This window comes from Mobula birostris, chromosome 3, assembly GCF_030028105.1.
Source record: "Mobula birostris isolate sMobBir1 chromosome 3, sMobBir1.hap1, whole genome shotgun sequence".
NCBI lineage: Eukaryota > Metazoa > Chordata > Chondrichthyes > Myliobatiformes > Myliobatidae > Mobula > Mobula birostris.
In genome coordinates this window covers 101,960,494-101,977,566 of record NC_092372.1, presented here as the reverse complement: position 1 = coordinate 101,977,566, position 17,073 = coordinate 101,960,494, and the positions used below count along the sequence as shown (strand labels likewise).

General features: G+C 42.0%; 1 protein-coding gene across 3 annotated transcripts in view; it reads left to right on the top strand.

Moving 5' to 3' along the window:
- Positions 1 to 17,073, top strand: part of fras1 (Fraser extracellular matrix complex subunit 1) — a 564,498-nt gene that overhangs the window by 485,755 nt on the left and 61,670 nt on the right. For all 3 annotated transcript variants that reach the window (XM_072253146.1, XM_072253145.1, XM_072253147.1), the window contains 4 exons: positions 2,998 to 3,166; positions 7,020 to 7,266; positions 10,173 to 10,517; positions 14,084 to 14,244. In XM_072253146.1, the coding sequence (XP_072109247.1) occupies positions 2,998 to 3,166; positions 7,020 to 7,266; positions 10,173 to 10,517; positions 14,084 to 14,244 (922 nt within the window). The remainder of the gene's footprint in view (positions 1 to 2,997; positions 3,167 to 7,019; positions 7,267 to 10,172; positions 10,518 to 14,083; positions 14,245 to 17,073) is intronic.

The window sequence follows — 17,073 nt, the reverse complement described above, 5'->3', positions numbered from 1 at the left end:
GGTTTGTGTACAAAACCAAGACCTTTGCTGGTAACAAACTTCAGGGAGTGATCACTCCGCCTATAGAGAGTTCAGGAGGGTAGGGAGTCAGAGTGACTGAGATTCAGGCAGGCAAGGCAGATCAGATGGGCAATATCTGAAGGTAGATAAGTCACCTGGAGCAGATTGATTCTCAAAGAAGTGGCTGAAGAGATTGTGGAGGCATGATTTCAGTTCGCCAGATCTCAGTGTTTGGGAAGATGCTGGAGTTTATTATTAAGGATGAGATTTCAGGGTACTTGGAGGTACGTGATAAAATAGGACAAGGTCTGCATGGTTTTCTAAAGGGAAATCTTGCCTGACAAATGTGTTGGAATTCTTTGAGGAAATATCAAGCAGGATAGATAGACAAAGGAGAGTCAGTGGACGTTGTTTGTTTGGATTTTCTGAAGGCCTTTGACAAGGTGCCACACATAAAGCAGCTTAGCAAGCCTATGGTATTCCAGGAAAGATACTAGCATGGATAGAAGATTGGTTGAGCAGCAGGAGACCAAAATTGGGAGTAAAAGGGGTATTTTCTGGTTGGCTGCTGGTGACCAGTGTTGTGCCACAGTGGTTGGTGTTGAGTTTTCTTCCTTTTATGTTATACAGTATATCAATGATTTGGATGAAGGAATTGATGGCTGTGTGGCCAAGTTTGCAAGCGATATGAAGATAGGTGGAGGAGCAGGTAGTGTCGAGGAAGCAAGGTGTCTGCAGTAGAACTTGTACAGATTGGGGGAATGAGCAAAGAACTGGTAGATGGAATAGAGTGCAGGGACGTGCAGTTTGGCAGAAGGAAGAAGGATGTGGACTATTTGTTAAACAGGGAGAAAATTTTAAAAAATCATCAGGGTGCAAAGGGACTTGGGAGTCCTCATGGAAGATTCCCGAAATGTTAGTTTGAGTCAGTGGTAAGGAAGTTAGCATTCATTTTGAGAGGAGTAGAAGACAAAAGCAAGTATGTAATTCTGAGGTTTTATCAGACTGCACTTGGAGTATTATGAACAGTTTTGGGTCCTTTATCTTAAAAAAAAATGTGCTGACATTGGAGATGATCCAGAGGAGATTCAGGAAAATGATCCCAGGAATGAAAAAGGTTAATAAATGAAATTTGATGCTTTGGGCCTGTACTCAGAGGTTTAGAAGAATGGTGGGGGGGGCGGGGGGTTGGTGTGGAATCTCTTAAAACCCATCGGATATTGAAAGCCCTAGACTGAATGTATGTGGAGGGGATGTTTCCTCGATTGTGGGAGTCAATGGCAGAATGCAGAATATCATGTTACAGTTACAGAGAAAGTGAAGTGCAGGTAGAGAATAAGAGGGCACAGCCTCAGAATAGAGGGATGTCCATTTAGAACAGGGATTATGAGGAATTTCTTTAGACAGAGTAGTGAATTTATGGAATTCATTACCACATACAGCTGTGAAGCCCAATTCATCAAGAATATTTAAAACAGAGGTTGATAGGTTCTTGATTAGTCAGGGCATCAAAGGTTTTGGGGGAAGTCGGGGGAATGTGGATTGGAAGGATAATAAACCAGCCATGATGGAATGGTGGAGCAGACTTAATGGGCCAAATGGCCTAATTCTGCTCCTAAGCCATGTGGTCTAATACAGGAATGTGACACTCACAAAACTCAATTTTGTTTTTGGCATTGGTTTATTATTGTCACATACTTAGAGTGAAAATCTTAGTTTTGCAAACCAACTGTACAAATTATTTCAAGACAGTTACTTTGAGGTAGTACAAGGGAAGAAAACAATAGCAGAATGCAGAATATCATGTTACGGTTACAGAGAAAGTGTAGTGCAGGTACAGAATAAGTTGCAAAGACAGGAGGAGCTGGATCGTGAGGGCAAGAATTCATCTTTAAAGTACAAGAGATCCATTGAACTCTTTCAACAACAGGATAGAAACAGTCATTGAGCCTGTTGATGTGTGTTTACAGGTTTTTGTATCTTCTGCATGATGGAAGAGTGGTGAAGAGAGAATATTTGATGTGAGAGGAGACTTTGCTACTGTTGGTTGCTTTTACGAGGTAGCAAAAAGTGTACACAGGGATCTGGAGGAAAGGCTGTTTCTCGTGATGCATTGAGCTGTGTCCATAACTGCAGGTTCTTACGGTCTTGTGCAGATCAATTGTCACACCAGGCCATGAAGCAAATTGTAAAGAGCATGTAATTACACCCATATGGCATGCAGGTCCGAGGGAGACAAAAATATTCATTTTGATATCCACCGGCATATGTCATGAAATCTATTGTCTCTGCGGCAGCAGGACAATGCAATGCAAAGCAGTTGAGGCTACCTCAGTAAATGTATTGAAGATACGGCAAGTAGGTGGAGATGAGCCCATGGTCAGATCAGCCATGATCTTATTGAATGGTGGTGCAGGCTCGACGGGCCAGATGGCCTCCTCCTGCTCCTATTTCTTATGTTCTTAATATAGAAAAAACATGAGCGTGTGAGCTAGGGTGAAACACATGCATTTTATTCATCCTTCCTAATTTTTCTCTGCTACTTTAACTAGTTGAGACAGTTTTGTTCACTTTCTGAATGACCCTATTTTATGATATTCACTGCACTTGGGCATAAACCCAACAAAATATGTTCATACCTCTCCATTTTGGCCAGCTTGTCATGTTGTTTCATTTGCTGGGATTTCACTTTTGCCAAAACTGAGGAACCCTATCTGTGATCAATGTATAAACCCCTTAAATATCCACATTGATAATCTCTCCATTATAGGATTTCCTATTCTCAGTTTTGGTCTGTTCCAAGGAGTGTTGTTAGGCAGCTGGCGGTGTAGTGGCATCCACACCGGAACTCTGGGCAAGTGGTCCCAGTTTTGAATCCAGCCGGCTCCTCACCCACTTTGCATCTGTACTGGGTTGAGCATTGAGCTAGCAACTTGGCCTTGTAAAACAGACAGAGCTATGAAAGGAAGTCTGATATCAGCTTATTTGTGTTTGCAGCTACAATGTGAGTGAAAAGGCAGGCTCTGCGAGCATCACAGTGAAGAGGACTGGTAACCTCAATCAGTATGCCATTGTACTCTGTCGTACTGAGCAAGGATCAGCAACCTCTACTTCGGGAGCTGGCTCAAAGCTGGGCCAGCAGGATTATGTGGAGTATGCGGGTCAGGTATGTGCAGGATTGATGTGACTGAGAGTGGAATTAGGAATTAAATAATATCTGATGGTTACATGACCAAACCCATTGCTTTAAGTGTTTCAAAAGGTGTGTTTTTTACTGAAACCTTAGCCTTTCCTTCTAATAGCGATGGATGGGAGCCAGAAATGCACATGCCGTGGATGTGAAGGTCACAAAGACAAGACCATAAGACATAAGAGCAGAATTAGGCCATTCAGCCCATCGAGTCTGCTCTGCCATTCCATCATGGCTGATCCTGGATCCCACTCAACCCCATACACCTGCCTTCTCGTCATATCTTTTAATGCCTTGACCGATCAGGAGCATATCAACTTCTGCCTTAAGTATACCCACAGACTTGGACTCCACCGCAGTCTGTGGCAGAGCATTCCACAGATTCACTATTCTCTGGCTAAAGAAATTCCTCCTTACCTCTGTTCTAAAAGGTCACCCTTCAGTTTTGAGGCTGTGCACTCTGGTTTTGGTTACTACCACCAGAGGAAACATCCTCTCCACATCCACTCTATCTGGTCCCTTCAACATTCGGTAGTTATCAATGAGATGCCCACACATTCTTCTACATTCCAGTGAGGACAGGTCCAAAGCTGCCAAGCGGTCCTTATATGTTAACCTCTTCATTCCCAGAATCATCCTTGTGAACCTCCTAGAAACATAGAAAATAGGTGCAGGAGTAGGCCATTCGGCCCTTCGAGCCTGCACTGCCATTCAGTATGATCATGGCTAATCATCCAACTCAGAACCCTGTACCTGCCTTCCCTCCATACCCCCTGATCCCTTTAGCCACAAGGGCCATATCTAACTCCCTCTTAAATATAGCCAATGAACTGGCCTCAACTTGTTTCCTGTGGCAGAGAATTCCACAGATTTACCACTCTCTGTGTGAAGAAGTTTTTCCTCATCTCGGTCCTAAAGGGCTTCCTCTTTATCCTTAAACTGTGACCCCTCGTTCTGGACTTGATGGTTCACTATTGCTGGAGTGGCTGCTGATCGAACACTCCCGTAGAGTTTCTGATGCATCCTCTTTTTGGCAGCTTCAGGAAGTATCCTGCTTAGTTTGCTCATGTTAACCACATTAAAGCACAGCTGAACCCACAGTTATGTGGATCCAAATAATCATTTTTATTGTTTGATAGATCCAACATGGGCTAGTTTGGGCCACGCTGCCCCTGCCCCAGCAATCCCTGACAGACCCAATTAACCCTAACTTAATTGCAGAACCATTTACAATGACCAATTAGCCTACGCCATACATGTTTGGGCTGTGGGGGGGAAACTGGAGAACCCAGAGAAAACCCACACCTACAGGAGGACATACAGAGACCCCTTACAGAGCATTGCCGTAATTGAAGTCTGAAATTCAGAACATCCTGAGGCGTAATAGTGTCACGTTAACCACTGTATTACTGTGGCTCCCATGCCTTGTACAATATGACCAGTGTCTCAACTGTACCCTGCTTCGTGTTTTCTGCTACCTCTGTTATTGCTCAGGGTGTGTTGTCAGAGGTGAAAGTGGAAATGGAAACTACACTGAAGGGGTCATTGTATCATCATGAATGCAGAGATCGATCATCGGAAGTGTTGTAGTGCTTGGGACTGGGACAAGCCCAAGCTTCTGATGTTCTGTGCTCCTGTGTGCTGCCATGCCAGGATCCTGGAGCGAACCTTTGCCCACTGCTGGTACACCTGCAGCGATGCTCAGCGTGAAGGGGGCTGGCGTTGAGTCGGCTAAGATGAGCGGTGAGACTGCTCAGTGCTGAGATGTTTGGCATGGGGCTGGGACAGCGAGTGTGAGCATTACTGGGATTAGCAGAACTTCATACTGTGTGGCGACAGACCACCTGGATTCTAACATTTTCCTCGTAGATAGATGGAGGTTGCTGTTCCCCTACCCGTTTGTGTTTGGCTGCTCAGATCTTTCCACCTGGAGATGTTTCCGTGGTAACCAGTTCAACAGTCAGCAACTGTTGTAAATAAAAGTTGTAATTTGGCCTTTAACTCAAATATTTTGTATTTAAATATCTTTATATCATGAAATAGTTATCAAATCTTGATAGAAAATCCCTGAACTATTTTCCATAACCTTTAACCCTCAAAGTAGATGGGTTCAACCTAGTGTCATTTTTCAGGAGCAAATGCCCCAGGTAACTTGGGATTTGACTGGATTAGAGGAACACGATTTGATTTTTTTTCAGCAACTGTTTTACCAACTGAGAAACACAAAAATAAGAGTACCAAACAGCAGCACCATCTTTTAATGATATCCTATTCTGGATTGCTTTGACCTGGAGAGGTGGTTAGGTGGACTACAATTTTTATGGTAGGTGATAACATTAAGTAGCAGTTGTTGGATTGGTTGTATAATTTCAGTGCAGTTGATTTCACCTAACTCTACAGTCAGCTTGCCCATATGCATTTTCAGCAAAAATTGTGCAGAAGTAAGATTTGAAGGAAGGAACAGAATGAAGTATACCTGTACTTCAACAGGGAAAAGCCTTGCTAACATAAAGAGAATAGAGTGACCAGGATTAGTAAAGGGAGCAACAATCCATGTTTCACTCTGCAGGGAATCACAGACCAACTTGGAACCTCCCTGATAGCTGCTGATGAAGGGACCCACCCCTGCCCTTCACTCCGTATCTGCATTCTCTTTTTTCACCACCACACTATACCAAAATCATGGCTTACTGTGAGCGGGCCGGTCTTGGGCTGAGTCTTGTTGCATCTGGCTCTGCATCAGTCTGTCTGCCTCTCTGAACCATCCCCACTCGTTGCTGGGCAGGTATAGCACATGACCTACATGGATGTTGGTGTTTGGGTGATGTGCCCTGGTTTATATGCCCTCTTTCCCAGTGTTATTGAAAAGTTCAAATATGGAGACTGAAATGTGCAAGGGGAAGCATCTGCTCTTATATATATCAAGCTGTCCTAAGCCTCACCTGCTGCCTTTGATAGAAACCCATACATCCTTTGGAATTAGGAGCAACTTTGATGAGAAATGCAATTGGTTTATTGTTGTCACATGAACTGTGGTACTGTGAAGCACTTGTCTTGCATACTGTTCCTACAGATCAATTCATTACAGTGCAATGAGATAAAATGTAAAACAATAACCGAATGCAGAATAAAGTGTAACAGCTTTTAAGAAAGTGTGGTACAGGTTGACGATAAGCTGCAAGGTCATAGCAAGGTAGATTGTGGTCTAGAGTCCATCTTATTGTACTGGAGAACATTGAATTGTCTCAGAACAGAAGGGTAGAAGCTGTACTTGAGCCGGATGGTACTTGCATTCAGACATTTTTATCTTTTGGCTGATGGCAGAGGGGAGAGGAGAGATTTTTTGATGTTGGTGGGGTCTTTCTGCTGCTTTACCGAGGCAGTGACAAGTATAGAGAGTCCATGGAGGGAAGGCTAGTTTCACAGTGCGCTGAGATGTGTCTACAACTCTGCAGGTTCTTGTGGTCACGGGCTCCATATAAATTAAACTGCTGCTAAAATGTATATCCTCACTCAGATTTCTGGATGCAGGTATAAACACAGTCAGAGAACAAACCTTATGCACCCTGATTTCCATTCGCCTCATTTTCTTTCCAAATTCCTTAGATGGCGAGATTTATATATAATAACTCATTGGGATCAGTTTCAGTGCCATACCTAGTATAGAGGTTCAAGAGCGCCTCGTGCCAGGGTTAACAATTATGGCTGATAGTATACCCTAATATCTTTACATCCTTCCTGTAACTTTTCATGAGTATTGAAAAGAAACAAAAATTTCTTTTGGGATTTAAGATATTAAGTTTTCTTCATATGTTTGGCTTTTCGTTAGGTTCAATTTGATGAGAGAGAGGATACAAAGGCTTGTACAATTGTTATAAACGATGACCAGGTGTTTGAAAATACTGAAAGCTTCATTGTGGAGTTGAGCATGCCTGCATATGCATTGCTTGGGAAGATTACTAGAGCCAAAGTGAATATCAATGATACAGAGGATGAGCCTACTCTTCAATTTGACAAGAAGCTCTATCGAGTTAATGAAAGTGCTGGATTCTTGTTTGCTCCAGTCGAAAGGAAAGGTTTGTATATATTATTTTTTCTTTCATCTATGAATGTTAACTGAAAAGAAGTTTAATTTTTGATGCATTGTTCATGAGAATTTTGGCCCTTTTCTTAATGGTGTGATGGATGCTGTCATTGTATTTATGCAATCCATTTAACAATGAATTTTCAACAAATGTTTTTGGATTTTGAAGCCAAAACTACATTTATCCTTGTAACACACATTGTTGAAGTTTGGGCCCTTAGGATTATTGTGTTCCAATTGAATTTTCTGCTCTACGTAAACTTTAACCCTTTTTCTGTCAGTCTGTTACATTGTACCAGATTTTACTTCCTTAATAAGTTCAAACAGGTAGCATATGAGAATAAATTGTTTAAAATAAAGCAGCTTCTACAAGGATGCATTAATAAATGAACTGATGTTTTGGAGTGATAATCATTCAGACCTGAGCAGCAAACAAAACCAACATCCTTACCTCAAAGAATGTTTGTTTTATTTATCCATGGGTAACGATTAAGGCAAAATGGAAATGTATTTACTCTTCCCACTGGTTGCATTCTGACAGTCACCAAATCAACACTAGTTATCTTGTTCTTGGCCTCATTGGTCCCGCAAGTTGATTAGTAGACTCATATTTTATCTTTAAATTCATTTCTGCACTCTGCTGAAAGGTGTTGGAGGTTTCACTGGAAAATATTGGAAGTGTTCTGTACTCAGCTTTCAAAGTGCAGAGAGAATCATAGACCAAGCATGGGATTGTTTTCAATCTATTTATTAATTAATTGATATACAGTGTGGAATAGGTCTTTCTGGTGCTCAGAGCCACACTGCCCTACAATCCCCTGATTTAATCCTAATCACAGGACAATTTACAATGACCAATTAACCTACTAACCTGTATGTCTTTGGACTGTGGAAGGAAACCAGGGCACCCGGATGAAATCCATGCGGTCACAGGGAGAATGTACGAACTCCTTACAGGCAGTGGTGGGAATTGAACCGGGGTCAGCTGTACTGTAAAGTGTTGTGCTAATCACTTCGCTACCATGCCATCCCTGAACTTAAAATTTTACTTAGATAAATAAATTTACAGAAATGGCTGTGTTTTCTGTTAATTTCAATGTTTTATACTGATATCAGCAAAATAAAGAGCGAGACCTTCAAATTTTGAGTCTTGAGGATTAGCACCAAAACATAAAGCAGCTTCTTAGAACAGATTATGATATTCTCTTCTATTTAGTTAGCCCTAAGTGTCACTCATCTGAAGAACCAGTCAACAGTTAGGACAGTTTTAAATATGAGTGAAGTTTTACATATTTAAGTGGGTTTGCAATCTATCTCCCTCATAATAACATTCTCTAGATAACGTGTTAGCTATTATCTACTTTCTTTATGGCGCTTCCCCCAACCGTGTCCAATTTTCTTGTTATGATGTAAATTTTGACCTATGGATTTAATTGTCAATTAGATTACATTTTATTTTGCTGCATATTTGTTGTATCACTTTAAAACCTTCAAGGTGATTTAGCTACTAAATAATTTCCATGTGACAGCATGGGTTATAGAAACAGCTCAATGATGAATAATTATGAAGTCATGTGAGAAAGCTGAGTAAGAGCTGAATTACGATAGTGTTCAGATGTTTTGGTATCTTATTTATATTTCTGCTGTTCAAAGTTAAATTAGAGCAAAGAAACACGGAGCATATAGCATAACTGCACAGCTTCAGAGCCTCCAGCCCACCGTATTGCCAAGTTAAACTGATCCATCTGCCTCCACATGGTCCACCTCAAATCCCTGCCTGTTCCTGTGTCTTTAAACATCTGTAAATGTTGCTTTAGTATCCACTTCTACCACCTCCTCAAACTGTACATTCCAGGCACCTACTGTTATGTTTTTTAACGTGCTTTTTTTTTACTCAAACATCTCGTAGCACTTTTTTTAAAACTGGAACGTTTGGCTGCACTTCAACAGGTAGGTAACCATCTCAGGTTCACTTAAAATGTCTTTGTCACCACTGTTATGCTTTGTAACTCCACAACATTACTCTAACTGAAAGGAAAAGGCACGAGTCTAACTTGGTGTTTACTTTAAGCAAGGCACACATGTACGACATGGTAACGTCATGGTGTGTGCAATTTACTTGTTTTTACACATAACCCATAATATTAAAATGAACCAGAATGCTTAATCAAATAATATATATAATCAAATACTACTGAAATATTAAATAGACTACCACTCTCTCCCTGTTTATATATAAAGGTAGGAATAATCCTTTTCCCCTTTCACATTAAAGCTGTGCTTCCTAGTATATGACATTTCCATCCTGGACCATCTACCCTATTCATGACACTCATAATTTTGTATACTATTTGGTTGCCCCTTCAGCCTCCGGTCCAGAAAAGGAAGTTCAAGTTTATCCAAACACTCGTTGTAGCTCGAACACTCCAATCCACAAAACTACTTTGTAAAATAATCCAGAAAGTACTGGGAATTTAGGCAGCATCTGTGGTACAAGAAATAGATACAATGCTTCAGGTTCAAGTCCCTCTGTTTGATTTTCAGATATTGTATTATAAGGCATTTGTTGTGAATCCATGCTCTAATTGAAACAATGACAAGAAAAGATGAAAACTCAATTGCCTATCTGCTTAAAGATGCCAGGAGTTTTACAACACAGTAATAAGAAGCATCCTTTGCTATTGCTTCCACAAGGCAATAGTAATCTTAATTTACAGATATTATTTCCATGTTCCAACTGGAATGCCTTGAATGAGACTGAGACTAATGGAACATCGACATGCAGAGAATTAGAGAAATTGAAGTGCAGGCACAATTTCTTTTAGCTTTGGTTTTGTGTGATCCAGATGTGATTTGGAAAGTGTGTGTATATCTCACTGAACTGTGGTCCCTCTCCAGGAGACACCAGCAGTATAGTTTCTGCCATCTGCTACACTCTGCCTAAAACAGCCAAGGGCAGCAGCCTATATGCCTTGGAGTCCGGTTCTGATTTCAAATCGAGAGGAATGACAAATGACAATCGTGTGGTCTTTGGCCCTGGTGTAAGCATGTCGACATGTGATGTAAAGCTGATTGATGACAGTGAATATGAAGAGGAGGAGGACTTTGAGATTATCTTGGCTGATGCCTCTGACAATGCACGGATTGGGAAAGTTGCTGCTGCCAAAGTAATAATAAATGGCCCCAATGATGCCTCTCTGGTATTTCTTGGAAACTCATCTTTTACTGTTAGTGAAGATGCAGGTAGGCACACAATTACCCACAGTTGTCATCAGTTGGTATTTTCTGATTGTAATATGAAGAATGGTAATAGAACCATAGAACCATAGAAACTACAGCACAGAAACAGGCCCTTTGGCCCTTCTTGGCTGTGCCGAACTATTTTCTGCCTAAGTCCCACTGACCTGCACGCAGACCATATCCCTCCATACACCTCCCATCCATGTATCTGTCCAATTTATTCTTAAGTGTTAAAAAAGAACCCGCATTTACCACCTCGTCTGGCAGCTCATGCCATACTCCCACCACTCTCTGTGTGAAGAAGCCCCCCCTAATGTTCCCTTTAAACTTTTCCCCCCTCACCCTTAACCCATGTCCTCTGGTTTTTTTCTCCCCTTGCCTCAGTGGAAAAAGCCTGCTTGCATTCACTCTATCTATACCCATCATAATTTTATATACCTCTATCAAATCTCCCCTCATTCTTCTACGCTCCAGGGAACAAAGTCCTAACCTATTCAACCTTTCTCTGTAACTGAGTTTCTCAAGTCCCGGCAACATCCTTGTAAACCTTCTCTGCACTCTTTCAACCTTATTAATATCCTTCCTGTAATTTGGTGACCAAAACTGAACACAATACTCCAGATTCAGCCTCACCAATGCCTTATACAACCTCATCATAACATTCCAGCTCTTATACTCAATACTTCGATTAATAAAGGCCAATGTACCAAAAGCTCTCTTTACGACCCTATCTACTTGTGACGACACTTTTAGGGAATTTTGTATTTGTATTCCCAGATCCCTCTGTTCCACTGCACTCCTCAGTGCCTTACCATTAACCCTGTATGTTCTACGTTGGTTTATCCTTCCAACGTGCAATACCTTACACTTGTCAGTATTAAACTCCATCTGCCATTTTTCAGCCCATTTTTCCAGCTGGTCCAAGTCCCTTTGCAGGCTCTGAAAACGTTCCTCACTGTCTACTACACCTCCAATCTTTGTATCATCAGCAAACTTGCTGATCCAATTTACCACATTATCATCCAGATCATTGATATAGATGACAAATAACAATGGACCCAGCACTGATCCCTGTGGCACACCACTAGTCACAGGCCTCCATTCAGAGAAGCAATTCTCTACCACCACTCTCTGGCTTCTGCCATCGAGCCAATGTCTAATCCAATTTACCACCTCTCCATGTATACCTAGTGACTGAATTTTCCTAACTAACCTCCCATGCGGGACCTTGTCAAAGGCCTTACTGAAGTCCATGTAGACAATATCCACTGCCTTCCCTTCATCCACTTTCCTGGTAACCTCCTTGAAAAACTCCAACAGATTGGTCAAACATGACCTACCACGCACAAAGCCATGTTGACTCTCCCTAATAAGCCCCTGTCTATCCAAGTGCTTGTAGATTCTGTCTCTTAGTACTCCCTCCAATAACTTACCTACTACTGATGTTAAACTCACCGGCCTATAATTTCCCAGATTACTTTTCGATCCTTTTTTAAACAACGGAACAACGTGAGCCACTCTCCAATCCTCCGACACTTCACCCGTAGACAGCGACATTTTAAATATTTCAGCCAGGGCCCCCGCAATTTCAACACTAGTCTCCTTCAAGGTCCGAGGGAACACTCTGTCAGGCCCCGGGAATTTATCCACTTTAATTTTCCTCAAGACAGCAAGCACCTCCTCCTTTTCAATCTGTACAGTTTCCATGGTCTCACTACTTGATTCCCTCAATTCCATAGATTTCATGCCAGCTTCCTTCGTAAATACAGACGCAAAAAACTTATTTAAGATCTCCCCCATTTCCTTTGGTTCCGCACAAAGCCGACCACTCTGATCTTCAAGAGGACCAATTTTATCCCTTACAGTCCTTTTGCTCTTAATATACTTGTAAAAGCTCTTTGGATTATCCTTCACTTTGACTGCCAAGGCAACCTCATGTCTTCTTTTTGCCCTCCTGATTTCTTTCTTAAGTATTTTCTTGCACTTCTTATACTCCTCAAGCAGCTGATTTACCCCCTGTTTCCTATACATTTCATACAACTCCCTCTTCTTCTTTATCAGAGTTGCAATATCCCTTGAGAACCAAGGTTCCTTATTCCTATTCAATTTGCCTTTAATCCTGACAGGAACATACAAACTCTGCACTCTCAAAATTTCCCCTTTGAAGGCTTCCCGCCTACCAATCACATTTTTGCCAGAGAACAACCTGTCCCAATCCACGCTTTTTAGATCCTTTCTCATTACTTCAAATTTGGCCTTCTTCCAGTTCAAAACCTCAACCCTAGGACCAGATCTATCCTTGTCCATGATCAAATTGAAACTAATGGTGTTATGATCACTGGAACCAAAGTGCTCCCCTACACAGACTTCTGTCACTTGTCCCAACTCGTTTCCTAACAGGAGATCCAATATTGCATGCCCTCTAGTTGGTCCCTCTATATACTGATTTAGAAAACTTTCCTGAACACATTTTACAAACTCTAAACCATCTAGACCCCTAACAGTTTGGGAGTCCCAATCAATGTATGGAAAACTAAAATCCCCTACCACCACAACTTTATGTTTCCTGCAGTTGCCTGCTATCTCTCTGCAGATTTGCTCTTCCAAGTCTCGTTGACTATTGGGTGGTCTGTAAAACAATCCCACTAATGTGGCCATACCTTTCCTGTTTCTCAGCTCCACCCATAAGGACTCAGTAGACAAGCCCTCTAATCTGTCCTGCCTGAGCACTGCTGTAATATTTTCCCTAACAAGCAATGCTACTCCCCCACCTTTCATTCCTCTGCCTTGATTACATCTGAAACATCGGAACCCTGGAATATTAAGCTGCCAGTCCTGCCCCTCCTGTAGCCAAGTTTCACTAATTGCTACAACATCATAATTCCACGTGTCAATCCACGCCCTCAACTCATCTGCCTTCCCTGCAATACTCCTAGCATTGAAATATATACACCTCAGAAGATTTTTACCACCACTCACAACCTTTCTATCAGTGGATTTGCTTAAACTTTCAATATCATCTATTTTCACCCCAGCCACACTGTCAGCTCTGGCACTCTGGTTCCCATCCCCCTGCAAATCTAGTTTAAAGCCTCCCCAATAGCACTAACAAACCTCCCTGAAAGGATATTGGTCCCCCTGTGGTTCAAGTGTAACCCGTCTCTCTTGTACAAGTCCCACCTGCCCCAGAAGAGGTCCCAATGATCCTGAAATCTGAAACCCTGCCCCCTACACCAGTTCCTCAGCCACTTGTTCCTCCTCCAGAAAGCAACCTATTCCTACCCTCACTGGCACCTAGCACAGGTAGCAATCCTGAGATTACCACCCTTGAGTTCCTGCTTTTCAACTTCCTACTAATCTCTAAAAGAATATGATGGAATTTTAAAATTATATTGCTATTTTGGTTTGAATATTGAACAAGTAAATGAGATGGATCTCTCTCATCCTTATTGTGAATGAGATTCAGCTTAAAGAACAGAATTTATGAAATGCAAAATTGGCAAAATCTGTGAGCAGTTGTTCCTCCAAAAGTTGCTATATTTTATAACAATGAGATGAATTTTTCTTAGGCTTCCTTGAGATACCAATCATCAGGCACGGCAGTGATTTGTCCACACCTACGTCAGTGTGGTGTGCTACCCGCCCTTCAGACCCTCCGTCTGCGACGCCAGGCATCGACTATATCCCCAGTTCCAAGAGGATTGATTTTGCACCTGGCAAAACAGAAGCGGTAAACTATTTTGTGCCTGAGTATCACAATGTACAAAAAAAAAGCATAGACATATGTGTGAAAGCAGATGGAAAATAAAGTTTTATAACTTTAATTCCCCGTTAATTCCATTGACTGTTAGTCACAGCTGCTCGGAAAGGTTATGTAAGTACTTTCAGATACACTAAGACCCATTCCACACTGCCAGATAAAGATTAGTGGTTAGAGTTGATGTCATAAAACCACAGACAACACTGACCCAAATTTTCCATACTGCGAAAGTTTCACTGATACCCCATATTTTTAACAAGCACTGTGTTATGTGCAGTATGCTGATGGTACTGAGCAACACTGGCACACAGGGGAGGTGAACTCTGAAACTTGGGTAGACCATAGAACAGCACAACACTATACAGGCTCTTCAGCCCACAGTGTTATTCCAGACTAATTAAAGCTGACTAAAATTATCTCTTCTGCACACAAAAAGTCCATGTCCTTTCATTCTCTGTGCATCCATATGCATTTCTTAGAACCTCTTAAATACCTCTATCGTATTTGCTGCTTCCATTATACTTGACAGTGTATTTCAGACCCCTGCCATTCTATGTGTAAAATAAAACTTGCTCTGTGCATCTCCTTTCAACTTGTCCCCTCACTTTAAATGCATGTCCTCTACAGTTAGAATTTTCAATAGAAGAGATACCATACTGGCTGTCTAGCTATGGCTCTGGTAATTATAAATTACTTTCAGTTCTTTGCTAAGTCAAACTAGCCTCGTAGTTTCCCAAAGGTTAGGTCGGGGGGCAAGTACTTCTCACCCATTGCCTTTTATACATCTTCTATAAGAGACTGATGACTGAAGTCTAGGAAATCTGACCTACCGGCTAGAGATTATTAGTTACCCTATGAAGGGCAGAAAATGTAAAGCAATTCTCAAAGGAACCCTCATTGTAGAAGCTATGTGAACTTGGCTGAATCTTCTCTCCTTATACGGGGCTGGATTGTGCAGGAACTGGTCCACTTCTTGTGCTGTGCTCCCTGCCCTTAATGAGATTCAGATGGTGATTAGGCTTCGGGCCACCTAGCACTGCAGCTCCACCCCAGAATAACTCTGACAAGCTTTGGCTGAAGGCCAGTTTGAGTTGTGACAGTTTTTAAAAAATAATCCGTAGTATTCAGAGACAAAACTATTATAATAAGGAAGGTTAGGAATTCTTCCAGGTGTCAGGGTGGAGGTGCATCTCTACCAAAGGAGGTGTAAGGTGCTCCTTCCCTCTACTAGCCTGCAGGGTACCCTTGGGCAAGGTGTAGAACCCGCTTAGCCCCCTAATCAGGGTCACATGAAGCCATGAGAGGAGGTGGTAGATGGTCTCGTGGGCAGTGTATCACAAGTCCCAGTTATGCAATCACTGATGCCGGGCAGACAGACAGTCTCTGAAGAGCATTGATAATAGGTGGGGTTACCCGCCTTGTAAAGACACTGCCCAAATGAACGCAATGGCAAACCACTGTGTAGAAATATTTGCTAAGAACAATCATGGTCATGGAAAGACCATGATCGCCCATGTCATTCAACATGGCACATAATGAACGAATGAACAAGAAGTTCTTAAACTCTTACTTTCCCCATTTTCCAAGCAAAGAATCCCATAGAAATTAATGGGCTTTCTTATTCTACACCAGGTCTGATTGAGAGAAGAAGTAGATTTCTCTGCATGATACTGGGGAATCCCCACATATCTTGGCTCTGCCTTTGGACTGTACTTGGAGCTCATTGAGGGTTGAAGAGCAAATCTGTCGACATCAGTCAGCCAGTAAAATCCTGGCTCAGAACCAATGCTTGTTTACAAGCCCAGGACTACTTGCGTGGGTGTAACTAACTGTTGCGGTTTCCTTTAAGACTGTTGGCCTCAGCTAGCACAATTCTCTCTAACGTAGCAGGCCTCTTCAGCTTTGAACAGCATTAGCTAGAATTACAATTAGTTTCATATTTGCGTATTTCAAATTTACTGATTTGCAAAAACAAATCTTATCATTGGAAATGCTGTAAGTAAGATTTATCTTATTGACATTACTGTGGATGACCTAGAAGGACATGAGGGGGAAAGAAAAGAAAGACCTTATTATTCGAAACAATGCTTTTCCTTTTCACCACACCTATCGATAGATGTTCATATTGCTTAAAGATTAGGTTTTATTTGTCAAAGTTCAAAGTAAATTTATTATCAAAGTATATATATGTCCCAAATACAACCATGAGATTCATTTACTTGTGGAAATACTCCTGGACAAAATGGGATCTGCCTAAGCACAAGATCTCATAGGCAGAGTTATGGAGACTGGAGCCCTTTCGTATTTCCTTCCTCTTGCGATCCGTGTATCCGAACTGTAAGCCCTGTGGTCAGAAGGGGACACTGGCTCATATACTGTCCGGGTGTAAAACAGCTCTAACTCAAGGACGGTATAGGTAGTGCCATGATAGGGTGCTTCTGGCTCTTGCTGACACACTAGAGCGAGAGAGCTGCAAGAAGAGGACGGCTGGCACAGATTTGAGGAAGGCCATCACCTTCATCAAAGAGGGAGCCAGACCTTTTGTAACCAAACAACCAAAGCCCAATCTGCTGCTAACGGCCAAGTCCTGGGAGATGAGGGTCGATGTGGGAAGAAGGTTGCAGTTCCCAGATGTGGTGCACACAACCCTACGCCCACACATTGTACTGTGGTCAATCGAAGACAAGAAAATAATTCTGGTTGAGCTGACTGTGCTATGGGAGGAGCGATGGGAAGAGACTCATGAGAGAAAGGCCTTGAAGTACCAGCCCTTAGTACAGGAGTGTAAAGACAAGGGAT